Consider the following 27,187-nt stretch of genomic DNA (forward strand, 5'->3'; position numbering starts at 1 on the left):
TTATCCGTCATCTATAAAAACACCTTTAATAAACTGTACAGAGCAATATTAACATATTCAAGGACTTCTCGAGGTATTCAAGGGCTATTCAGTACCAGTGTAACCAAGAACTACAATTCCTCAACCTAGATACAGTACAAACTTTGAAAAAATTTCACAGTTCACGCAGTTCATCTTAATATCATACATGCTCTCTAGATGAAATTTCCTCACTTTTCTTCTTTCACCCATACACAATTTAGCAGAGAAGCTGTCTCTGGTATCACTTCCTAGCAATTCAGGCAGTATCATAACAAACATCATAGTAGAAAACCAACGGGAACGGCATACAAGAAGAGCAGCATGGAATTTCTAGCTCTGTGTGATCTGCCCGCAAGTATTTTGGTAAGCTGCTCTTGGAAAGGCTGTTCTAATCACAGGCAGCTCTTGATGGATGCTGCTAGCACACAGCACACTGTTGCTAAAAAGCCACAGCAAGGTACCTAAGGTCCCGAGCAGGGCAGACTGGAATGCAAATATGACACAAGAACACTGAGCTGGAATCAATGCAGGTGACCAACTTGTAAGAGAGAATAAAGCTTCAACCCGGCACACATTTTGAAGGCAGATTTTAAGAAGGTACTTGTAAAATATGTCCGTGCCAAAAGGTGAACCCTCTAAGGAAGCTTGAGCGTTTAGTTACGCAAGCTGGGTTTGTAACCCAGCAGCACTGGAGCTCTACAATCTCCTTTGACACCAGGAGTTTGGCCCCACCTTTGCCAGCTCAGCAGTACATCACTGACAGCAAAACAGCCAAACGCTGTTCTTCTGTTTTCATAAACAATTATGTGACATATCAGTCATACCAGAAAAGGGCTCTGAGCTGGCAGCAGCTCCAGTCCAGGAGTTCCCTCTTGCTATGCCTCTGCTCTAGCTAAAGTGCTAAGCTCTATGAAATAGTGTGCAAAAACTCAAAGTTTTGCAAGTTCATTTTCATAGATAAAACAAGAAAATAGAATTCCCTCCTCCTCTTCTTTCTTCTTACCCCGATTCCTCTCAAAGAAATATATTGGATGCTTAGCAAATGTTAGAAGTACAGCCACCTAGTGAAGGCTCCCCCAGTTAGGAAGCCATGGCTTTTAGGGATATCTCCAGGGTAAAACAGCAGTCCTTGCATCTCCCTACATTTTGATTCATAACTGGAGGGCAAAAATGAGACTGATGGTTACTGAACAGACCAGATGTGGTTGTGAAAGGGTGCCTAGGCTACTGCATGTACTTGCACTGTCAGACTGAATGGTTTCTCCTCACACCACCGGCATTTACGCAGGGGCTCTCCTGACTTGCTGTGTAACTACCAAGAGTTACAATACCACAGTGACTCAACTGTGCAAGTGGCAACTTCTGTTTCCTTAAGGATGTACCCCCACAGTGTTCCCATTTCCACTAGCTAGCTAGTATTTCTGCACGAGGATTAAATATAAAGGGGGAGCACCGCTATCAACCTAATAACGGCATCAGTATATTGCAGGACTGAACTTTAAACAGTAAACAAAGAAACAAAATAAAGCATATAACCTTTTAGCATCGACTGTTTCCACACAAAACATTATTTAAAATGCCAGAAAGCTTTCTTACTGACACACAAAACTAGCAACTAAAATAAATTATCTCATTTAAAACAGTTAGTTGTTGACATTTAGGAACTTTGCACCGTCTAAAATGTATTAACAGTTACTCCAGTTGCACTACATATAACTTCACTGGCCTATCTTCATCTACAAAACATCAGTATTAAGGAAACACCAAAGTAACTACACAGCCTCCCTCCCATGTGCTGTTTCAAAATTCACTCATTTTTTCCTGAAAAAAAGAAAATCCTCTGCCCTGACCAAAACACTAACATCAAATATCAAACTGGCTACCAAGTTTGCTACATAATAAGAAACAAGAGCTCTCCCTGAGAAATTTTGTAAGAGAAAGTTCAGCCTTTGAAGAATAACACTCGGTTTTCTTCCACATGAAAATGCATGTTCACTTACAACGCACAAGGAAAGAATGCAGTCACAGTCTGTGAGTAGCTTTCACACCAGTATCAAGAAATACTTTGACAGACTACTTCCACAGCTCCTCAAAGCACGACAAACCGAAGTCTAAAATAAATGCTTAGTAACAGCTTCATTGTCTCCTAACAAAACTAATTCTAAAAGCCTAAAGAAAATGCTCTCAGAACAGAAAATGTAAATGCATGTGAGGGACGCTGTTGTTACATGGAGAGGTCCAGCAGCAGAACTACAAAGTGTTTGTTCTCTGATGTGCAGTAAGAAAAAAGTACCAGTTGCTGTCATGAACATCTACTTACATTTTTCTTACGATATTCAGCCTGGTACATCCAAAAGTTTTCCATCTCAATTTTGGTGTTGTTTGCTTCTGTCTGACACACAGCTCCCTCCACCTGAGAAGCCTTCCCTGCTCTTGTGCATCGGAATTCAATAACAGAACTAGCAACTTGAGAGGAAGGAGTATCGTGTTGCATCTAACCTATCCAGGTCAACCCACCTGGCTGCTGAATAACTTGTGAAGACAAACATAACTGACCCTGAAACATCTTCAGATGCAACCACCTGCTTTTGCTTCATAAAAGCAATGTTGTTTTACCTGTTTCTGGCAGCAGCATATCTGAAAACAGTATAACTTTGGGTGACATACAAAGCTGGGACAGAAAGGATGAAATCAACAAATACTTCAGCAAAGCAAGATGGACTCAAACAAAAGACCATTACTTACATGACAGTAACGTCCACGTACAGGCTTCTTGGCAGAGGAATGGCAAAGATACTCTTCCTCTACATTAGCCCAGAAGAGACAACTAGATAAAGCAAGGGTTTTTAATTTAACTGACTTCAGTGATAAAAAGTCTTCTCAGAGGTACCCCCATATATTAGGCAAAGGTCAAAGGTCTATAACGTTTTCAGGTCCAGCATGTAACTATAGTTAGACCCATAATTTCACAAGCAGCTGTAGCCTAGCCAGTGAACTTGTCTATCTACTGTGATTTATCAAAATAGTTTTTGCTATTGGTATAGAAGCTACTTTCTGACTGTGACTATGTTCCTTGTACACTGTATATAATCTTATTATGCATTACACATTATGTATTGCTATGAGCTACTGTTAAAGCTGTTTTTCTTTCCTTCAGGAGAGGAGGAAAGAAAATGCACCTGAACCCCACAGCCAAGATCTTTAATAAGCAATCCACCACAGCTGTCCTATTTCAGGACCTGATCACAAGTCTATCACATGGAAGGCATCATTGCAGAATATCTGCTGTGATAAACTGAGACGATCAACAAATGTTCATAGCTTTTAGATGATGTCAAGCACCTGTAAAGAATAGAGCTGGAAACTAACTTTCCTTACGATGTAACTAATCATCGCTACTGTCCTACTTTGTATAAATTTGCAGTAACTGTAGTGTTAAATAAAGGCTTTGAAAAAAAAAAACAAACACAAACACCCTGAACTATTATACACATACATGCATACTGTGACACAATCTGTGGAATTTATTTCATTGCTGTGGCATGAGGATGAAACTGCAGTTTGTCCTGTAGTTAAACCTATGGCACAACTGCAGCCCTGTGCTGCCCACTCACCCATCGGTTTCCTTGTGTGGTCCAGGACCCCCCCCTCAACGTGGCTAATTTATGCACAGATGATAACGACAGGTTGACTTGAGACAAGGTAACTGACTGAGCTGCTCAGCTCAGAACAAAGCGTTTGGTTAGCTGCTGTAGCACCTCTCCATACAGGAATTGTAGGCATTCCCCCCGGTGACTCCTGCTGTGCACGCGTCACCTGCTGAGAACATCAGCAGTTTGGGGTGCATTGGTCTGAGGAGTCCCCACAGCTCAGCTGAGGGTGCCCTGCAACATCGGGGCCTCCCACCACTTCCCACTGCCTGGATAGTGACTGGCAGGCCCACTTGAGAGATCCGAATGTCCACAGTGGTCCTATGAAGCTCTGAATAAACTAGCTTTCTGAAACACTGTCCACGAGCGTCTGTACAGCAACACTGAGTTGTATGTAATTCTGCAGTAAAATTCACGGAAGTTACAAAAATGGAGATTTTGACCTAAGCCATAACTGCGTACCTATGCCAAAGCCTTTTAAGACCCCTATCCACTGCTGCTTATATTACTGAATCCCAGATACAAAACAAAAATATACGTACAAATAAGAAGGGGTTTAGATTTGACACAGAAAACTCAGGGTGAGCTAGTAATAAAAGTAACTGAGCCTGTTAAGGGAAGATGGGCCTTTACTTTGTCCATTTCAGAGAACCTCCCAGCCACAGGAATCAGCAGCAGTGAGCATTTAGCACCACGGCCACACTCTGAGAGCTGTAACTTCTCTCTGAATAAAACCTCAGGCTGTACGGACTCTGTCCGCCAGATCACACTGATGCTAAGAGGGCTGGGGTCTGTCCTGCCGCACGCGCGCTGGGCGGAAGGCCGCCAGCACAGCGGGACTCCTGGAGGATGGTTCGGCGCCGGATGCTTCTCTCTCGGCTACGGACCTCCCCAGCCGTACTTTCACTTGAACTTGCAGCTTGCGTGCAGCTTCACGGGTCAGTCCGAAAACATTAGTGCAGACCCCTCCTGTGTTTTCAAAAGACTGAAATACTTTAACAAGCGCTGTTCCAGCTTTCAAGAGCACAGGAAAAAAATCACTTGGCATTGCCTTCAGCTTTCCATAGCTTAGAAAACATAACAAGAACAAAATAAAAACCACCACCACCACCAAAAAGAAACAAAGCAAGGAATTACGAATGCAATGCTCACTGTAATTTTAAAGCCAGTAAGTCATCGGGTGAGTGCCTGTTATCGAGCACACTAATTGATAAACATACGCTTTCTTCTGTGTGATTGATGAATCACCATAAAGCTTTCTGCCCTGGGGATTAAAATGCTTTTTGTTTTTTTTTAACTGGGCTTACTCTTTAATTTTAAGACTGTGATCTTGACAGAAAGATTACCTCTATTCTTTGTGCTCAGCAAACAGTTTTAAAGGGTCCATTCAGAGAAAAAACACGATATCTTATTAATACAAACTCATCTTTATTTCATTTCTTTTCTCCCCCTCCTATTTTCCTCTCCCCCAGTTCATCTATTACTGAAACCTGCTTAATTATTTAAAACAGACTTCTTTATTCCTTTGTTAATAATACATTAGTCCTGCTCCGGAAAAAGTGAAGCAAATTCATCTCCATGAAGACACTCCATTTTTAGAGTCATCACGATGGAGAAAATCCTACAACTGAGAAGTCAAGGCTTGAAATTAAATATAGATAACCAAAAAGAACAGAAGCAAAACAACACAGCTCAGTTCTGTTCGACCTGAAAGGCTTGTCTTCAGCTGTGAATTTCCACTTCACAAATCCAAACCACCCATGTATGTAGTTTAAATTTTTATTAGGTTTTATTTTATGTTCCACTACCTCAAGTGTCTGCAGAGGAACAGAGACTGTGGCCACCGATGAGAAAAATTTACAAAACCGAAGTCTTGGAACACAGCAACAAAACATGCCTTGCAGGTCAACAAAATGCGAGATCTAGCTTTGAGATCTATAATTCCATAAATAACTGAATGGACCTCAAAACAAAGTCATGGTATTTAGTTCTGGGAGCAGGGAATTTCTCCCTCGAAACCACTGTTTTCTCCTGATTATGGCAGAAGTGAAGTAGGCAGCCTGCTTGTCTTCCCTGGTCATGAGAGGACAGAATTGCTCCTTAAATCCTTGCCAAAAAAAAAGACCTAATTGAGTGTTTGTGCCTTTTTCTGCTTTTCTCAACAGGTTCCCTGTATTTCCACAACTGGAGTAGCCACTCTTCTCAAAGCTCTGTGACATTTTAAAGATGCTTTTTAGACTTTTTGTATGATTTATATACCAGGATATTCCACCATATTCTGAGATACCTACTACATGGAACTATTCCCTCATCCTCTCTGTATCCATGCACTACAGATATCTTCTATTTAGACCTGCAAACACCGCTGTTCCTGTGCTTGGCTAGGCACACTCACAACCAACTTCTGATGGACAATCTGACTGAAAAGAGAAATAGGCATGAACTATGTAAAAAGAGCATGGGCCTTCCCTTCCAGGGAGATAACCACAGGCATTTAGAGGAACAGTATTGTCTAAAGGGTATTTCTGTCCACCACTCCCAGACATGTGCATACCACAAGCTTCATGTTGGTCTCAAGCTATGAACATGATTCAGTAGGAGGTGAATAGACCATCTCCAGTTTCACACTCAGAAAACAAAACCTAACTGCAGCTCCGCAGTCCTTTTCCACCATGGGTCAGTTTCCTGACGTCACATTTCACACAGTTGTGCAGCTCTAACTGCTACTGTATTTGAAAAAGATAAACACGTGAAGCTAAATCCAAGTGATTTTCTGCTTTGGTTTAAACAAAAAATATTCAGATAAATAGATTTTAGAAATATATATCAATTGCTCATATCTCTTGTAAGCGTCAAACTACAAAAAATCTTACTGCATTTACTACACGGACACTGAGATAATTTTTCAGCATTTATCAAATACACAAGTGTTACACCTTCCCACATATGGTCCAGAACATTTCTTATCCCAGTGAAAGCATCACTAACAAAGGTGCACAAGGCCAGTGGCAGCAAATACTCTCCATTGTTAACTATTAAGCAGATACTCGAGTATACTATTTATTTATTCACAGAAGTCTGCTACTTACATCGTGGTACTACTTTCGTTTATTACAATAGAACTGTCCATGTCTGTGAGTAAATTTTCTTTCGTTGTGTACCTACAAAACATCTCGTCTGGGGAGAAATACGTAGGAGTGACCAATGAATAGAAATTCCTGTAAATTAAACCTCGAATAAACCTGGGAACAGACCTTCTTAAAAAGGAGCAGAATTCTGCTGAAGTGATCTGTATCTTTCTGTCATGCTCGTTGCATAAGTCTTTCCTAAGTCCCAAACTACACCCAGCTGTAGGCTAGCCAAACACGTCTTGATTGCTAGCTTCTCAAAATAGTCTCTGGATACTTCAAACTCACCCTCTTCCAAACGTTCTACTGTGAACGTATCATCTAAATGCTCAGTGCTGAGGAGTGACAGTCACTTTCTACTGAAAAAGCCAGAAGAGGTTGTCATATTTAATGACTCTCAACCGCAAATCATTCTTCTGACTCCCTGGCTTCACTACTCCCTCTTGCAGAGCTCCTAGCTAAATAAAACATGACCAGTCCTTAGATCTGAAGAGGCCTTACCAGTTTCAGTATCTTATAATACACAGAACGTTTACAAATATTTCCAAACAAGTATTACTTTTAAAATCAAAATGGTTTTGATAAAAAACAATGTGGGTACAATTTCCAAAGCAGACCTGCAAAAATACTGAAGGTAATAAAAGACCCAATTTACATCAGGCAACAATACTTCTAGGGGAAGAAAAGGGTGTTTTCTTAAAGGTAAAACACTGCCCATGTAGTTCCTTCTTATTTCAAGACCAATACCACTAATTAGATTGAATTACTTCTCTGGCATAGACTGGTTGCACTGAAAAGCTTGTGTCTGAGATCCTTTTTCTTTCTGAAGGGAGAAAGAAGGAAAATCTACATTCAGATAAACAGGCTCTAACTGTATTTTCAGTGTAACTGATCACTCATGGCCACTTAGACAGCAAAATCCAATTTTGCCCAATTTACTGCTAAGCAATTGTAGTAATACTCTGTTTAAGAAAGCAGACTGTTCAGAACACTATGCCGTGAAATCTGATTTAAAGAGTACGGTAAGGCATAGATGTAGTCTTCAGTGAAAAACAAAAACCCTACACAATCCCAAATCTTGTATTATATTATTCTTCTGCAATACGTATTCCCTTCAATCTGCTCCTGGTCTGCTAAACTATCACTCAACTAACTTTCTCTTTCCAAGAACATAGACCGTCTATACATCTACAATCACCATTTCAATTTCCACTGAGCTATACTTACTGTCATGATACATCACTGCTTTGATTGCTGCCAGAACTGAAAATCTCAGTCAGGCTCTTGTCTGACAGGCAATGAGAAATGCTGAATGAGAAATTACCTTTTGGTACAAAACCAGAGCCCCAGCGTACTTCACTATGGGTATTGTTATTGATGCAGACTGATGGAAACACCTGTTTTGATTACTATATGAACATACCAGGCCGAGACCTACCAGCATACTTAGAAAGTCGAATCCTGCAAGGTGCAGCAATATTTTGGAAAGCAGCTGGAGCACCTGCAGAAAGGACTCAGTGCTCCAAGGATCCCCAGCCTAACGCTGGCAAGACCATTGCTGGTACTGGGTGTTATGACCAGAAAAATCAGGAAGCAACAGCAAGTTCTTTGGTCCTCCCAGAAAAAGACAGCACTTAGATGCACAGACAATATGGTGACCAAAACGTACAGCAAGAGAGTAATGCCACCCACATTCGAACAATAGGAGAGACTTAATCAAAGCTTCTGGAAAATTTCTGAATTAGTTCAGAAATTCTTTAGCAATAAAGAAACAAAAACCAAACCTAAACACGCTCATCGCTATGTGTTTCTGTTTTCAAGCAAAAATAAAACCTGAAAGCTAGTTCTCACAGCTAACTTGCATGTTTGTCAACAACTCAAACCCCGTACTCCAAAAATCTCTTTCCACTTGCAGAATATTAGCCTTCATAGCTTTGAAGACAGATGAAAAATGCAGAAGCATGTCACAGATCTGCATTGCATGTGATCTTTTTTCAGTGTCTGAATTCCCCTTGAAAAGGTTGAGGTGTTTAGGATAGTTCTGATGCATTCCTATAAGTTTTCAGTAATTCAGTTTAAAAGGCCAAAACACACAAAACCCCACAGTTCTATCATTTGGTGTTTTTCAAAAAACAAACAAACAAAAAAAACAAAGGTCACAAAAAACATTCCACAGCAATAAAAAGGATAGAGCAGATGTTTGTAGTGCAGTTACCCATGAACTAATGGCATGGTTCCATATTAGAGATAATTTTTGGTTCAATACGTCTAGTATATCAGCCATTTTCACATCAGGCATAAATTTAACTTAGTTAGTTGTTTATGAGTTTGTTTTATTAGAAATATAGAAAACCCGTAAAACTTCAAGGAAAGATTATCATATAGACATCTGGAACCACAAACTGTGAACTGATTCTGATCCAAGTTAAGTCTCATGCCAAAAGTACAGAATTTGAGAAATGCTAATGCTGTAAACCCGAACAAGAGTTTTCAGTACTTATACTGCTGGAGATCAAATAAGTTTTACAATGATAATATATTGAATTTCATAGCACATTTCTAGACCGTGGAGGTGGACAAAGCCCACGCAGGTTTTCTGGAATCTGAATCTGGATATGTGATACCACTATAAATAATATTAACAGATTTCTGATGGAATCATAAGCATTGCTATGTCACAAAAACTGAGATATAAAAACCTAGAATTAACAGAAACACGTACGGCTATGTTATGTAAGACAAAGTGTTCTGTTCAGTAGCTACTCTAAGTATCCCATGGGATTTGTTTCAGAAAAAAAAAAAAAGTGAAGAGTTTTGCGTGTCAAACTCTTGTACAGGTTAACAGTCAGTGCTTCAAAGGAAGATTTTGGTCCACTGATGATGTACATGTTTATCTCTTCTGTGCCCTCTAGAGTACAAATTTAAAATAGGCAAAGCACTACATAATTTAAGAAGAATGAGTCACAGAACAAAAACAAAATCCACCCAATGTATGTCACAATTAAAGGAACAGGACATACATAACAGAGAGCTGGAAGCTTTGTATACTCACATCTCCATCTAGTGGCCTCTGGTCGTCAGAGTCCCTGGTTGGGCTGATGTCCTGCCGCATCACCCAGATCGGCTCCTTAGGTTCATCAGGGGTATAAGGAGAACGGATGGTCCTTGTCTTCACTTCCTCAATAGCCTCTTTAATATCCTTGATGGCCAGTGAAATTGCATCTCTCTTTTCCTTGCTGTACCTCTGCACAGTTTCTCCTGAGCCGGACGTAACGCGAGAACCAGGTGGAAGCTGGCCATTGCTTTCATGCCCCCCACCGGCAAGAGTATGAGCCTGCTCCAAACTCTGCTCAGCTTCTGGCATGTCTTCAGCTGCCTTGTCCAGGCTCTGGGAGCTCATGCTTTGCTTCACCTCCGCCACAATCTGATCAATGTCCTCCTCTTGTTCGTAACTATCCATTCTTGGGTAGGGCGCAAACTCTGCCTCCTTTTCTGGGCTGTCAGACTCCCCATCAGACCGCTCATCATAATGGTGAAGGCGGGCACCGAGTGCCTCCTTGCGGTAATTGTCAGCTTCCTCCCTCTCCCGCTCATACAGCTGGATCCCCTCCCTAGCATCCAGGTCTGGTGTATCTCCAATCTCCTCATACACGTGCTCCTGCAGTCCATAGTCAGCGTAAGGCTCGGCATACTGCTCATCCTCACCTCGGTGGAAGAGACGATGTGTGTAGACGTAACCTGAGTAGGCTGCGTTCATGGCTTCCTCGTGTTCGATGGAATGGAAATGTAGGTGGTTGGGCAGTGTTCGGTTATGAACGGCCTCGCCATGCTCAGCCTCGGCATTCTCCGTGTACTCCTCAGACTCAGGCCTGTACTGCACTGCATAGGCGTTCTCATCCTCATTTTCCTGAACTCTCTCCGTGTCGTAGCTGTCCTCCACCGTGGCTATGACATCCCCTTCTGCGGTATCTGTGTGATTGTGGAAACCACTCTCAGTGCTGGCTGACCGAGCTAACATCCCTTCCTCCTCCTGCCCAGACAGGCCCCCTTGGCTGCTGTTTGTACGCCTTGGGTAGTGACTTGCATACCGCTGTTCCTCTTCCACCTCCGCATGCTCCAGGTCAGCCTCCACCGACTCGTTCACTGCCCCATTTGCTGGCTCTTCGCTTACCTCCCCATCAGGCGGTCCAACCAAATGGTTCATGGCAAGTTCTGGTGGGTAGGTCACTTACTCTGTTGACATTTTGTCAATCACACCTGGAAATAAATAAATAATAAAAAAAACTCTGAAGTTACTCTTAGAAAAAGCGGAGTCAATAAACAGAAGCAACAAAATGCACCCTTCCTTCCCCAGCAAACTTTTGACTTCATCAGCTCTGAAGTCAGAGGACAGCAGTATGACCTGTGCAAATGACCTTCAACAGCACCAACCATGAATCCCCTGGGGACAGCATTTCTCACTTTTATCGATGAATTCTTTGTGGAAAAATCATTTCCGAGCAGCTCCTTGGATGTACTCCTATGGACAGCTGCAGCATTTCGGTGACGCTTGCGGGTATGCATTAGAAAAATTAACTTTGCCATAGGCTCAAACATTGGAGAGGTATAACAGAAATATTCCACCACTCTCCCCACACCTCACTAACCCAGCACAAAGGAAGGATGTCGTAATGTAAAATGACAGACAGTTCCAACACTGCAGTCTGCAATTGCTAAGATACACGGTCCTATGAATACTACACTCCCTCAACACAGTCTCTTCAGCTGAGGCAGTCACCCTATGCACTTTTAAAATCAGCAGAGATAAATAGGGGTTCCCAGGGTGCATCAGAAGTAAGCTGTTTCATCTCCCTAGGGAAACATACGACAGCTAGATCCAACAAAGATAGTTTGTCTTTTCCACCTAAAGAAGGTATGCAAGTAAGAAGATTTCCATGACAAGGTAAGGTCTTTTCCAGCTAAGACTTGCAAGAAATCTGGAAAGAATGGACAGGTGTATGCCAAAACTAACCAACCAAACACTCTCCTCCCCCCAGCATATGACAAAAAATATACTATTTTAGGCAACAAGAAAAACAGCACTGCAGAGCTTTCAATTTTAAGCCCACAAAGGGAAGAGTAAAGATGTTAATGCGTAACAGCCCTTTGAAAAGCCCATCCCAAACAATGTTCCCTGAAGTCAGTTAGAAACTCTTCAACAACTTGCATGGAAACAGAATTAGGCTGAAATGGAGGATTGCTGAAAATTTCTGCATTAAATCTGTCACACTCAAAGCAGCCCCCGGCCTGCACCTAAGTGTCATTCACAGCGAAAGGGCAGCACTAGCTGAACGAAATGAAGCCACACACAAACACAGGATGACGACCAGCTTTCTAAAATTTTTACCACACGTATCCTGGCACATCTTTGACCAAACGATGTTAAGTTAGAAAAGATGGTAAGACTCAACTGCATGAAAACTGCCTACAACTCCAGTCAAATAATTTCATTTAAATTTCACTTTTTAACTTTCCAAATAACAAATTATCATTTACAAATGTATTTTTATTTCAATAGAGTTTACATATAGAACTGGGCATCTGAATAAATGCCCCAGCTCACCTAAGACCCAACAGCCTTCGAAGAAAAGTAAGCATCTAAGTCAAGTACCTCCATTTGACTATTTAATAATCAGTCTTTAAAACAGTAATTTGAAGAACCATGTATTAAGGCGGTGAATAACTATATCCCTTTTCACATGTGGCAACTGAAGACTATTAAAAATGTTTTTTTTTGTTGTTTTTACTCTTAGTAGCATTTTCCTCATGCAGACACAGTTTTTCTCACCAGCCTTCCAAGAGCACTGTATCTCCAGCAAGCAACCAAAATCAATATCCTAAATAAAATGCCATAGACAGAAGAGAATATAAGCAAAAAAAGGTCATCTGACCTTGGAAATAGAGACGCAGCACCCATCTGAAATACATCATACTCTCACATTAATTACCCAGAACAGCAGCTGTGCTTCAGTAATCACACATACATGGGAAAGTGCTCTCTAAGCACTCCTAGCTCTGCACTCAGGACTTGATGGATGAGCCTGTCTTTAAAACAGAGAAATCAGAGGCTGATTACTAGAACAACCAGCTGTTTGCTGAAGGTTAAGCTAGCTTCTGCCTGTAAAAAAGAAGAAAAACAAAACAAAAACACCCTCTCCACATATGTTTCAAGCAACAGTAAGAAACAGCTTAAGTCTGAGGATTTCTCTCTGCTACTTTATGCTGAAAATGAAGTACTTAAGATACTACCCAAGGGCATACTATCGACAGGGAGCAAGACCACGACATTAACGCTCAGGAAAGCATGCGGTAAGAAAAGGTGAAAATGTGAGAGCTTCCAACTTGGCTTATTACTCGTTTCCCACATCCAGATGTATAATCACTTGCTTTCTCCTGCATGCGGCCCCCTCCGGTGCGTGGGTGTCTGCTGTGTAGTGGGGCCAGGCCCTGCCCTGCCACCACCCGGGCATGCAGCCCAGGCTCAGCTCCCGGCCACTGTCACTGCGAGGGACCTTTGTGCCCACGCCTTTTAATTGATCTTTTCAAGTGTGAGAGCCCTGACCATTTCCTCTCATTTCACACCGCTTCCAAAAGAGAAAAGTTAGTGTGCCAGCTGAGCTTGCAAGCAAAAATCTGCTACTCTTTGGGTGTATTTACCCACACCTCCAAGTCACACCTGAAGCAGAGAAACCTCAGGCTGAATCTGCAAGGGCCACAGGCTCTGAGTACAAGTTGTCTTGGCACGCTCCCCGAGGAACTGCACAAAGAGCCCATGTTTTGCCAGACTCAGCAATGCGCCAATGTTCCACTTGTATGGTACGGGTACCTAGAAAAGACGTGGATAAAAGCTACTTCTAAAAAATCCTGTACGTTCTTTTAGGAAACATATGCCACCTTTTCAATTTTTAAGGGACTCTTTGGTATGAAATGGCTGAGGATTGAATAGCACAAGCAATGCCTCCTTAGAGAGAACTCCCCACCTCTCCTGTAACAGACGACTCTCTCTTTTCTGAACTGAAACCTGTCTGGGAAACCTGACTGCTTTCCCTGCCGCGTGCTGAGCAAGCACACCCAGAACAGCTCCAAACAGAAGAAGCTGTGAAATGTATGTTTAATGCCAGTCAGTGAAGGCAGCACCTGGAAAGTGCCATTAACACCACACGGCAGGCACACGAATACACGCACAGTCTCATACTGACAAGGATGGACAACTGTAGTACCCCACAACACTCACCGTATTGCAACTGTAAAGCAGGAACACCACACATGAAAACCTACCCAGCGCACAACATTTTCTACAAGCCCTCATGGAATCCTTGCAATAACACTGCAATGTTCTAAACAAGTTAATCACATTAGTTTTATCACTATAATATGACTTGAATATTTGCTGGGAAGCTTTTCAGTTCCAATTTCATTCATCATAATCTTGGATGCTTCCATTTCTAAGGCCTGCTTATGAACTCAGAAAGAGCCCAGTTTAAAACTTGCAGTACTTGGTGTTCAACAGAAAAGCCTTTTGTCTTCTAGTCATCAACCCTAATTCCATGTAAGCAGTTTTTTAAAGGTTTCTGCAGAGTTTGGTATTCAAAATGATATACAAGGTGAGAGCTACAGCAACAAAAAAAAAAAGAAAAGAAAAGATACCTTGGAAAGCAAAATCACAAACACTGCAGATTATTTGGAGAAGGAAAGAGAAAATAAAATTTAGTAGTCAGTTAAAAAAAAAAAAATACTTGCAAGAACATACAATGGTTCAAAAGAAGGTCAAATAACATTTTTAAATACAGCGTGATTCCTTCAGAGCCCTAAGAACTGTACTATTTGGTAGCATGTGCATGTTTCTCGGCAGGGGTAACTTTGGTGAGAAAAAAATATAAGAAGAGAGTCGTCTTCAGTTAGTCACAATCCCAAATCAAAAATGTTTTCACCACAGTACTCATAAAGTACTCATAAATTAAGCAAAATAATCCAAAGTTATGTTATTTAACCTATTTTGTATTCCAGGTTTCTCAAGTCAGCTATTCCTAGGACTGCATCAGTTGTTCATGACTTCCAAGCTCCTTTTCTGCAAAAATGTTTAGGGGATTAAGAAAGGATATCTCCAGCTCAAGAAAAGGCACTAAAAAACACCCGCCTCCAAACATCAACTATTTCACTGAACTAAACAAAATTAAAAACTGCAGGTGCATTTATTATCCATATGCAGAGGCACTTACACTACACGTGCATGTAAATATGCCTTAGTCTAAGCCAACAAATAAACAGGTAACTTGTTCTTACTAGGTGTGGAGAGGCTGAATACAGCATTTTCTCCTTCTTGACATGTTTACTAATTAGAACAAGGTATGTAAATTTCAAGAGGAGCTACATCCTAACTGCAGAAGTTTCTTCTGATCACAACTAGCCTAAAAGAGTATGCAAATTTCTAACAAAAAGTAAGGCAACACTCTTATTAGGAGAGAGCTGTACACCAGCCCGTGCTTACAGCATCGGTGTGGTATGCCCACAAATGCGGTGCCTAACAGAGAACTGGAGTTAGCCGCTGTGGTACAAGACTCGGCGGCTTCCTGGCTTCAGGTTTGCCCACAGCTGAAAGCACAAAAGAAGCTGAACTTCAGGCATAATGGAGGAAAAAAAAGGCAAAACCATGAATTTATGGCCAAAGGAACACTGAGCTGCTTGAATAGGAATGTCGAGAGGTTTAATTCTGTGGCAGAAAAATAAGTAAAACCCCCAAATTCTTGGGAAGGCATAATTACAAGTATTATGTAGATTTAAGTAACTATAAGTTTCCCCATATTTAACACAATAAATGCCCTTAACATAAGAAATCCACGTGGAACGATCAGTATTCCAGCCACACTGGGATGGAAGTAAATTGGATTAAGCTGCCGTATGCACATTAATTGACTCAAAAGCAAATCATATGTCAGATTTCAGTTTCCCACTGTTTCTAATTCCACTTTGGCTCTATCCAGGGAACAAAATTCTGTGGTGGGAAGGATGAATGTGCATCAGAAGTAGACTTTCTAAACCATGTCATCTCAGGCTAGCCCTTGATTACAGGGAATAAATTTAAATTTCTGCTTTCAATCTAAAAATTGTTTACAACAGATCCTAAATATCTCTTTTAATTTGAATTGACATCATAACTAAAGAACCTGAGCAAGTCACACAGCTGCCTTGTAGAGTCCGGAAATGTCATTATTCCCTGGATAACACATAACAGAGTACTGCGACCATGCCATCCATGTTCTTGCAATCCCCATCTTACTCAAAACTAAGCTTTAAACTTGAGCAAGGAACAATAGTCAGGAACCTTTGGTGCCAACAGACCAACTTCCTATAAGCAAGAACAAAGAGACAGAGGTCTCTTGAGCACAGGGCCGATAAAGCCTTAGGGCACTGCAGAAGTCTGATCGCAATAAAAAGCAGATCCTTCCCATCACATTTGTCACTGAAGTCCTGAAGAAACAGACACAAAGGACTCTGGGAGTATCTGAAGCCATCCAGATGCTGCCAGAGAAACGATACCTGGTACTATGGCCCAAATAGAAGAGAGAAGCCAAAAGCAGTAGAGAAAAATCTTGACAAGGACCCACATGCAACCTGTGCAGTGAGGTACAACAATTATACTCACTAGACCAAAGATGCTTAAAAAAGAATTATCAATCATAAATCCCAGTTTGAAATTGGTTAAGGGATAAATCTGATTGCTCTCACCAACCAGAATGACAAAGCAACATAAATAAAAGTGCTATTCTAAAAGCAAAGCTAAGGAAACATGGATTTTCTGACAGGTTATTGTTGTTCTTATTTCTGGATGTATTATGGATTGCATCTTTAATTTGCAACTGGATAATCTAAATTATTAATTAAATCAATTTCCAAGTGAGAAAGAGAAATTAAAACAGTAGATAAGCAATGTCAAAGCACAACATCTAAGATCAGTATTACAACGTGAGACTAATTTCAGTCTCTGTTAGAGGTACAGTTATTAAAAATGAATCTTTACTGAATCTGGGCATATAATTACCTGTAATCTACAATGTTTCCTCCTCTGTGTAAAAAAAGAAAGGGTACAGTGGGAAACAGTGACACTCCAGTGATCCATTCTGAATGCAAATGACATTATCTTCACACTAGCGACACTTTTGTAAGCAATGAAAACACATATTTTTCTCTAAACAATAGGGGATAAGATCTATGCTACAAAATGAAATAAAAACAGATAATAAAGTTGACACAACAAGCCCAATAAACTTTCCATCTCCTTTTAGGTACCATTAATAGTGTAACAACAAACAACTGTGAACAGAGCTCATAAATATGATGTGGTAAACTGCAGGGCATGACTATCCTCATGGTGAGTAACAATACCCCAGTCTTCGCTCACAGAGAGTAAGCTAGAATGTTCAATAAATCCTTGGATATTCCTCCCCTGCCCACAAATAAAGACTTAATCCTACCTTTCTGGTCGAGACAATCTTACTCAGCTGTATTCTTGGTTAGTGTTACAGTCTTGACACAAATAGCTGCCATGCAGCAACTACTCTTTGATGCAATTGAGACAGAAAATGTACCAGAGAAGAATCAACATTCAAAACTCTCTGCACCTATGAAAAATTTCGAGTCATTTAGTCTTTCAGATTTAATCCTTGAAATGATACTATGAGAGGAAAATCAGTTTCATCAATTTTGTTATGGAAAGCAAAGTTTTAAAGTGAGTTACACGTTGCATTTTTGAATTCTTTAATGTGAACAAGCCACGGGTTGTGTCAGGTACACAGAAACATTTGGACGGTGTTGAGATTATTTCAGCAAAAGAAGGACCTGGTAGAATGTGAGAGAAGGCTCCTGAGCAAATATTCAGCATCCATGAAAACCAAGTGAAACAACAGAGAGGGAAGTCCACCGGTTAGCAGCTCAGTCGAACTGGTGTCCTTCAGCAGACAGAAATGTCTTGACAAATACTGTTTCCAGGAATACCTTAAAAAATAAAAAGGCTAGAGTAATAGAATAGTGCACATACAGAGGGGTAAAAAGCCCCTAGGACAGCTAAGCAATACCCTTTCTATTTCTTAAAGGCATCTGTGACAAATCTAGCAGTTACCAAGACAACAGAGCAACATCTTCTGTCTTCCCAAATCTAAATGTACAAGATCAACTCACTGAACAGGTACAGCAGTTGTGCTCAAACCCCAGTAACTTCCTACATTCAGTCTCATTTGATCCGTAAAAGGATTTGTTCTCAGGTGCTCATAACTACCTGAGGGCTTCCAGGTAAGGATACACCCTCATGGAAAGCAAGCAGGGCTCAGACAGCAAATAAGAGACCTGATTCTTCCTTAATTTCTCATTTTACTTCACGAGTGCCAAAGGAGCTGTATCTGAGACAGGCTGGAAAAGCCAGTGGGACAGGTGGGGTACAGAACTTGCTTTACCTTTCCTGGGGGTACAGGGAGTTAAAAATGTACCACTGCCTGGAAACTGTAACACTGAGCTATTGAAAGCACCACATCTTACAGCCCCCTGCCCTCTCTTTCATCCCCCCAAAACAAAAAAACTAAAAAACATCAACTCTTTTTTTCGACTTTTATTTCAATTAGACCTACACTTAAGCCCACACTTTTTTGGCTAAGACTTTTTCTAGAAAGGCTTGAAAAGTGCAGTACGTGAGATGCAGAGATGTTCAGACTGGGGAAGAGTAAGGAAGACGGGGAGATGTGGTACCTATAAAATTCCCAATTATTTGATTATGGTGGGTATATCAGCTCTTTTCCTTCCCAATCTCAGCCTTCCAAACAACTGAGTTAACACTTTCTAGCTTTCATACCCTAGGCTCCTTTTCATGGACTTGATGTATGTTTGGATTGTGTTGTTAAGATGCAGTTTTTAAGTATTAGACGGTTTGTCTCTTCTTTTAGTGTGACAGCAAGTGACAGAGCCTGTATCTGCTTCCACTCACCAAAAATTAGGTAAGAAAGATCATGTAGGAGCTGGAGCTGCACGCTTCCAAAACCTTGTGGAGAAAATGTGAAATCCCACTAACAAACAGATTTCATTTAAAGCTATAGTCACAGCCAAAAAACAAAACCAAATTTACTTTCTTTCCTCAAAAAAAAAAAAAGAGAGAGAAAGAGAGAAAAAAAGATCTTAGTGATTTTCAGCTGCAATATTCACGGAATTAAATGCTACATTGGACAGTTAGAGCTTGTATCTATGTAACTTTTTTTCAGGAAAAAAAAAAACAACACAAGAAACAAATACTATGGAGAAAAAAACAGATGCAAAGGAGGAGGAAGCAGGAATGCATAATGTAGGTTACAGCAGATTAAAATTAACTTTTTTTATCCCCCCTACACAGACAACTTTCTCTTCTACTGTATTTTCTGTTACCATTTTAACCCTCAGAGCGAGCCCACTCTAATCTCCACCCATCACATTCCAACAGCACCTGCAGATCCTTTTATTTCTTCTGTTTCAAGGACAAGCTGCTGATTTACTCCACGATAAAACGAAACAAAGAACAACCCAAACCAAACCAAGTCAAAAAAAAGACCAAGAAGAAAAAAAAAAAACAAAACAACAACAAAAAACACAACCAAACCAAACCACCAAAAAACACACACACACACAAATAAAACCCACGTATCTGCAGAGACCAGCTCCAAAGGCTCGAGGGAGCCTATTCTGCCGCTTTCTTTTTCTCACAGAGTCTCAACCGTGTTCCGGAGCTATGCCGTAAAGGCAGCCCCGTCACCCTCGCCAAAACCAGGTGGAAGGATGTCACGCACCTGCTCCCCCAGCGTAGCGCCGAGTGGCCAGAGAGGGATGGCCAAGCTGGACACCCCACAAGCAGCCCTGCCGCTGTCACGGCCTTCCTGGCAGGAAGCACCGGCGCGGATGCGCCCCGAGGTACCACACACCGGATTTTCAGGAGGCTAGCCATGCCAAGCATTTCTCCTTCTCGTAGCCTGATGTTTTAACCATTTCCGCATCCCCGGTGGCCGAGGAAGCAGGGCAGCCCCGTGCTCCTGCCCAGAGCTGATGAGAAGGGGCAGCCGTTCATGCACACGGGGCGGGTACCAACACCGCTCTCCTTGCCCTGACCTGAGACCTTGACCGAGACCTGCTTTCAGCACCAGCACGCTCCCGGTAGCGCTACGAAACAGCGACACGCAAAATCTGTTCCTCAGACACAATTAGCCCCTAATGAAGGCCGGCATTTCTCCACGTCTCCTGCGGCTGCAGCTCGCTCAAAGGCTCGGCCTGGGCAAGGGCGGTGGGGGGCGGGCGGGAGGGAGGGCAGAGCCTGCCTGCAGCTGCAGGGTCCCATCAGGATGCGAAAAACATACACGTACGCGGTGCTAATCGAGTTACCCAGATCACACGGCGCTGCCAGATCAAGAAAATCAAAACCAGATGCGTTGCATCAGAAACACAAAGCTTTTGCCAGTCTCCACCCGCTAGGAAAACAAGCTTACCAGAACCAAACCGCATACCGCAGAGTTCAGAATAAAACAAAGCATAATGAGGGGAATCACCCAAACATACGCTTCTTACCCCCCTATTTCCATGCAGACAAGTCAAGTCAAGCCATACGTGCAGACTATGGGGAAAAAAGGATATAGTGTTAGTCATATGGCAAACAAGAACACGAATAAAGGATATTCTAAGCACAAGGTGGGGTGCCGGTTGTCTTACTTTCATAATCATTTTTTCTCCCTCCCCCAGTGCTTTTGTCCCCATTCCAAATAAAAATTATTTCAAAACAAACTTCAGATGACCCACATTTTTGTAAAAGTAGGTTACTTTGTCTTCTCTTTTTATGCAGCAACACTTAGATTTTAGTAGAAGAGTAAATTCCACTGAAAATATTTTTATTATGGATTATTAACCTTATCTTTTAAAAATAATTACACATCCAGGTAGTGAAATTATAGCAGAGAAAAGCAGCAACTAAACAGGGTAGCTGTAAGGTAAAACACATTTCACACGGGTAAGATTACAGGAGGAACAATATGAGTCTAAAATGTTTCAATACTTAAAGTAATTAAAATATTTAGGTATTCATCTATTAACTCTTTTTCTCCATTTTGCTCACAGACAGTCTGAGAGTCAATGGCTCCTTTCACTTATCCTTAGAAGCTCTAGCAAAGGCCATGTATTGCACGGACGCTCATGACCCTTTCTTTCCTGGAAATGGAAGTCCTAGTTATTTTGCTTTATTATGCTCTTTATTATAAAGAGAAAAATAAGAGGCCTCTTAAATGCTCCATTCTAGAAAAATGGGCATTTAAAGTTATTCCGCGTTATCTTTTTGTTCCTTTTCAAGGACGGATCATCCCTCCTACAATAGGATGTCTTTCTCTTCTGATATCCAGGCTTAAATGCCACTGTTCTCCAGTGGTATTTCACTAAAATTAAAAACCATGCTGGTCTGGTCTCTGCTCTGCATCATGCAGAACAGTTTGGACCTCTCTTCAAATACCAGACCTTTGCCTGAGTGACCTTATAAACATGCACACACTAATTTCACTTTTCTTTGCTGTACTTCGGCATCCTTTTGTTTTTAACTTCTTAAAGTCAGAACAAGTACTGAAGACGTGACCCCTCTGAAGGAAAAAAAAAAAACTTTTTAAAATGAACGTAGGATGCCACTGAATTAACTTTAAATATAGAAGTGGATTAGAAAAAAAATAGGAAAGTAACACAGAATTAGGTATTTCCCACAGCTCTGTAGGGTGGGTGCTACAGGATTATGTTAACATCACCACTTCACTATGGAATTTGATTCTGTGTTTCCAATCAATCTGGCAGACGTCTGCTGTTAGGTTACATGGGCATCACTAGACAAATAGAGCTTTTATGCCTGCAGATGTTGTAAAGGCCCATGGTAACCAGTAAAGTTAAAGGGGAATTGAGAGAAGGGGCAACAGATAAATCAATAAATCTGCAGCTTGCAAGAATGCATAGACTGGCACCCACGCTCGTCACTGTGAGTTTCTCAGGGTGGGCCTACATTCATGTTTCACTCTGACTCTGAAGAACACTTTCGAAGGGCAGCCTCTGATGGTCCGAACCCACCACGTGCTTCGGTTCACATTGCAGAGCAGACCTGGAGATCGCGTAATGGATCCTCTGTGCCCAAAAGCGGAACTAACACCCATACCAGACTCTGTTTGCCATCACTTTTTCTGGCCAAAATTCAAAACCCTCTGCAGATGGGATATTCCTCCACCTGTCTGGGCAACCTGTTCTGGTTTTGCACTGGCCTTATGGGGAGGAATTCTTACATGATGTCCTATCTAGATGTCCCTTACTGTACTAACTTGTTGCAGCTGAACTTCAGAAGTGACCTTACCAGCAAATTTCTCGTTTGTGCATGTCATACACCTGTATACATACATACACCTTTCATACATGTCATACACCTGTATACATACATACACCTTTCATACAGGTGAATATAAGCCTGGGAAGAAACATCACAGGAGCTGGGCCTGGAGGAACTAAGAGTTGAAAGGGGAGGGTGAAGGGCCAGCAAAAAAGAAGGGCATGTGACACAGAAAGTAAGAAATAAGGCAAGAACTGCTTCATAACAAAGCCTTCTGCAATTCAAACAGTTACAAGTACCAGAGCTGAAGATCTGGCAGTCAGTTTTAAAACCTTGCCAGTGGCATCCTTTTTGATTCTTTAATTTAAATGTTGCTTTACTCTCCACATTAGTGCTTGGTCTCCTTACTCTTGAAAAGATAAACAAGACATGAAATTCACTGATATTTCCTTATTATTAAAGCCATTGCTTTCATTTTCTTTGCATATAAACTGACACTTTTTCCCTTTAAAAAATGTTTCCAAAAAAAACCCATGAAGAATCAAAATAAAGTCATGTAAGTTATTAAAAAAAAATAAGGAGTCACAGAAGAAAGAGGAAAAATTGGCTTTTAACTTCTTTAAAGTGTATTTAGAAATTACATTTTTTGTTCCTAAATATACTTTGTGAATTTCGTCTTCTGGTATCATTAGATATTGGCTAAGATTTATCTGGTGTGGCACCAAAAAAAAAATAAAATCAAAGCATCACAATAGCCTAATTCAGTTTAAAAAAGACCTGTGAAAATGACTTGTAAAAATGACTTATTTTAGATCAGAATTGTTAAGTGAAACTCTACACCTCCAGTATCTCTGTATGCATTCTGTGTTTTCTAACTAAGAGTGCAACTTTCATGTAACCACAATTGAAGAAGCTTTTAAAAGACTCTTCTTTTATGCACCAAGGTACCTGAGCACAGAGTACCCATGCTAGCAGTGTAGTTACGGTTAAGAAGGCAATTTCACCATTTAATTGAAGAACAAAACATCCTTTTGAGTGACATCTTACCCTGCTTTTCCTGTGAGGTATGCACTAGTCTGTATCCACATGCACAGAATTACTCTTGGACCAAGCGGACCAGTAAACCATTTTGCATGTCCTCCTACATTAATGCAGGCCAAAACTTTTTGTCTTTTATTTCTAGACCAGCTCTGTTTGTCTATGTATTTATTTGTTTATTGGTTCCCAAGCATATTCTCTTGCTACTGAGGGACCAATACCTAGAAAGACTATTCTTGTTGGCAAGATGAGGCTGCAGCGCAGTCTAATGACTTTTCGACTTGTACAAACCCAAAATTACGGCTTTCATAGCAACTTTGCTTCAATTCTCAAAAAAACACCCACAGTTCTCAGTAGGGCATTGTACTTTGCCAGAAGGGTCTGATCTAACACCTCTCAATGCTGCAGTTCTGTAAATAAATTTACCTTTGAACTACTGGACAGAAACTGCTTCAAGGAACCACAGGACTAACAGAAATGTAGTAATAACCAGCAGAACAAAATTCACCCCAGAATCAACCACACCAGTTGCTCTATCACTCTCATATCCACACACAACTTAAGCCAGAACAATGGAGCATTACTAGACGGGTAGAAAGTGAAACAATTTGTGATGCCTTGCCATGAGGCTAAACAACATCACTCACAACTCCTCAAAACCCTTTCCTCTTTTACTTACCAGCCTTCTTCACTGATGGACATGGGAGGACTTTCACAAACATTTTATGCACAAAAATGTTTTCCTGTGAGTTTCACCTTCTATATCTCTTATTTTTACAGAAGTACTTTTTGCATGTGGATAGGCTCCAAGGGTTTACAATTTCATTTCAGTTGAAATTCCTACCACTTTGTACCAAAATAATCGAACAGGATATCAGAAACAGACTGCACTTTAGCAGAGAGAAACATTCAACATTAGATGAAAGCTTGAAAGCAAAATACGTTTTCACACAAGTTGTCCCAAATAGCTATATAAATAGACCAAATATTGAAGAAACAAACAGAAAAAGCACAAGTAGAAAGACCTGCCTGTGAAGCAGATTAGGACTAACGCCACTATCTTCTTTTAATATTATGCACAATTTGCCAAAGATGCATGTCTTCTTTTTGAACAGCACTTACTTTTTACAAGTACTGTGTGAATACTTTTTCTTTTCTATGTGTGGTGTTAAGAAACCCATATAAATAGCTCTTCAGGGCAAGTAAATCTTCATTCTTATCAAGCAAAATTACGATAGAGTATCACTGGGCAACATGAACAAGCTAAGACTGTCCACGGGTCAAGTCCCCAGGTTACTTGATCTTGGTGGCAATATAAAAAAAAGGGCTAAAAATAAGCTAAAAGCTGAAGATGTAGCTTCTGCATCCCCATCCCAGGCAAAAATCCTCTTATCAAGTTTGCAGATTGGTTTTGCAACCACTGGAATCATAATTTCAGCTGCATCACAAGAGGGACTGTTAAATGTGTAAACCTTTAGCAGGAAAAAATGGAGCAACATATGAAACTGTATTCAGAGTAGGAATAGCCAACTTAAGACTTGTCTATAATTTGTATTTGTAGATGCTAACATCTAGAAATTACCACTGCAAATGCAGAACATCCTTATGTAGCTTGTTTATAAAATTACATTTGTTGAAAAAAATTCTTCCGAAAACCTGTGGCCTATTTCCTTCTAAGTCGTATTTTCAGAATTATCTCCAGTTACAAAGAAAATGAGATGTTCCATAAAAAAACTAAATTTTTAGTCTTTGACTTACTAACATTCAGCTATTGTGAAGCTCAGCATCAAATTTTGTTCAACTATCTAAGTTCCAACCGCTCCACACACTGTAACAGATTATCATCCCCAAAATGAAGATAAGCAGTGTGTCAAACCCACGGTAACTGAAGAGACATATATAAACCTCAGATCAGGCTAAAAGCTAAATGGACAACACAAAAGACAAGAAGCACGTAACAGACCTTTGGAAGGCACTCGTCAACCTGCTTGACATGGAAGGTTAATTTAATCAAATGAGAGAAAAATCCCAACACATGCAGGAAAAGCTGCAGGGCACCATAGGTCAGAGATTGGGAATGGATCAAATGATGTCATATCCAGACTCTGGGAAAGCGGTTCTGGAGAGGAACAGACCTTTCTTACTGCAAACTTTCAAACTAGGGATTTAGTGGAGTGAAGATGCAACAGAGGGACAAACTCCTCCATCACAAAACTGCTAACATCCACCAGCAAAGGAATCTCGTGATGCCCTGCCATGCTGTTCTCAACGCGCACCCCTGCAAACCTAACTAAATTAACTGTGAGCTACTCCCAGCCACAAACATGAGAAATACACCAGGAGCAGGCACACCACCACCAAGCTCTCTCATGTGAGAGCTCTCTCATTTTTAAACTAGCTGCATAATTGAGAATACCTTTTTGTCCCCGGTACTGATGAAACTGTGATTTCTACAGAAACTAAAAAGTACAGTCAAGCTAACAGTAAACATAATGACTACCAAGTAAAACTTTCTTGATGTCCTTTGGAGCTAGGCATAGAATTCCACAGAAGTCCAAAATGGTAACTTTACTTCAATTTTTCTTTTAAGGAACATCACATTGTACAAAATGCTAAATAGGTGTCCAAATCTGATGAACTACTCAACGTCTCATTTAAACCAAGTAATATATGACTTCTGTTCTAACTTCAGTTAAAAGCAGAACTTCAGTTCTTTACTTTTTTTTTTTTAACAGTGTAAAGAACCACCAGTACAGTGTTCCAAATCATGGATGTCATCATGCAGCTAGAACAAACTTACAGTTTGCTTATCTAAAATACACTTACTTGTCATTATGCTAATATGTGGTACGCTGAAGTTAAACCAGTATATTTAACTTTCGGAAAGAAGCATTACCCAGTTTGCATTAAGAAATTAGCTTCTCCTTAAAATGCATTCCTAAACAGTCCTATGCTGCTGCATTTCTCTAAACAAGAAGAGGTTATTAGTCTATGACTAAATGAAAAATATTTCAGCAAGAGAAAAACTAACAAACCAAACCAACAAACAAAGAAACCAAACCAGAAACAAACACCTCTTCTAAAAAGCTTCAGTTGGTAAAATATGGTTTATAGGACACCTTGGAGCAACTCACTAATAACTCTTGCACCAAGCAGATTGACAGATCCCTGCGTATGACTGCACATGATCCTGTCTGCAAGGGGTCTCTTGGCTGATGTTCTCAGGTCTCTGCAATTCAAACTGGTAGAGAAACTGCAGTGACGGCACGATCAGTCTGCAGAGGACAGGCTGAGAGCATAAGGTAACACAATTTCCTTTGCAGTCATGCTCTGAAATACAGATGAAGACCACAGACATTTCCAGAAGCACATGTGAATGTTACTGCCTGACTTTCAAAAGCAATTCAGGAAGCTTAAATACTAAATAAATGATTTCAAGTGAGTACAGGCTTCCAGACAAACCTGTAACATTTTGTTCCGTAATATTAAAAGACTATTGGCTTTAGAGAGTTTAATTACCTTTCCACTCTCCCCTCTGGGGCCCCTCCTTCCCTATGCTACCTAGTCACATGCTGTAATGACATTTCCAGATACGGCTGTAACAGGTCAGAAATGCCTAGTTTCTGTGAGACTGCTAAAGTCGTCAGGGACACAGGTGGCTCCCTCTTCAATCTCCCACTCATGTGTGAAGACCCAAGCAGGGGCAGATGCACAGCTGGAAACGAGCACACGGCTACACAAACAGAAGGGTTGTAATTTTCTCAACTGAGAGGTCCTGTCTGGCAAATGAAGGATGGCCAAAAATGCACAGATGAAGAATACTACCTCAGCAACAGCAAAAAGTTATTAAACTATTTTTTGAGGAAACTCATGGGAAAAGACAGATTAAGACAACAGTAGCTTTGCCTTAGCACTTGTATCTAGGATGCAGTTGGAACTTGCAACAGTTCCTAAAGGATTATAGAAGA

At 40.8% G+C, this 27,187-nt stretch overlaps 1 protein-coding gene across 5 annotated transcripts in view; it reads right to left on the minus strand.

Moving 5' to 3' along the window:
• APBA1 (amyloid beta precursor protein binding family A member 1) overlaps window positions 1-27,187 on the minus strand; it is an 89,048-nt gene that overhangs the window by 27,870 nt on the left and 33,991 nt on the right. For 4 of the 5 annotated variants that reach the window (XM_048049679.2, XM_066989132.1, XM_066989131.1 and 1 more), the window contains exon 2: window positions 9,852-11,056. In XM_048049679.2, the coding sequence (XP_047905636.1) occupies window positions 9,852-11,003 (1,152 nt within the window). In that variant the 5' untranslated portion in view covers window positions 11,004-11,056. Of the gene's footprint in view, window positions 1-9,851; window positions 11,057-19,638; window positions 20,100-27,187 lie in introns of those variants that run through there. The other variant, XM_048049678.2, reaches the window with a different exon arrangement.

The sequence above is a fragment of the Anser cygnoides genome, chromosome Z (assembly GCF_040182565.1).
Source record: "Anser cygnoides isolate HZ-2024a breed goose chromosome Z, Taihu_goose_T2T_genome, whole genome shotgun sequence".
NCBI classification, from domain to species: domain Eukaryota; kingdom Metazoa; phylum Chordata; class Aves; order Anseriformes; family Anatidae; genus Anser; species Anser cygnoides.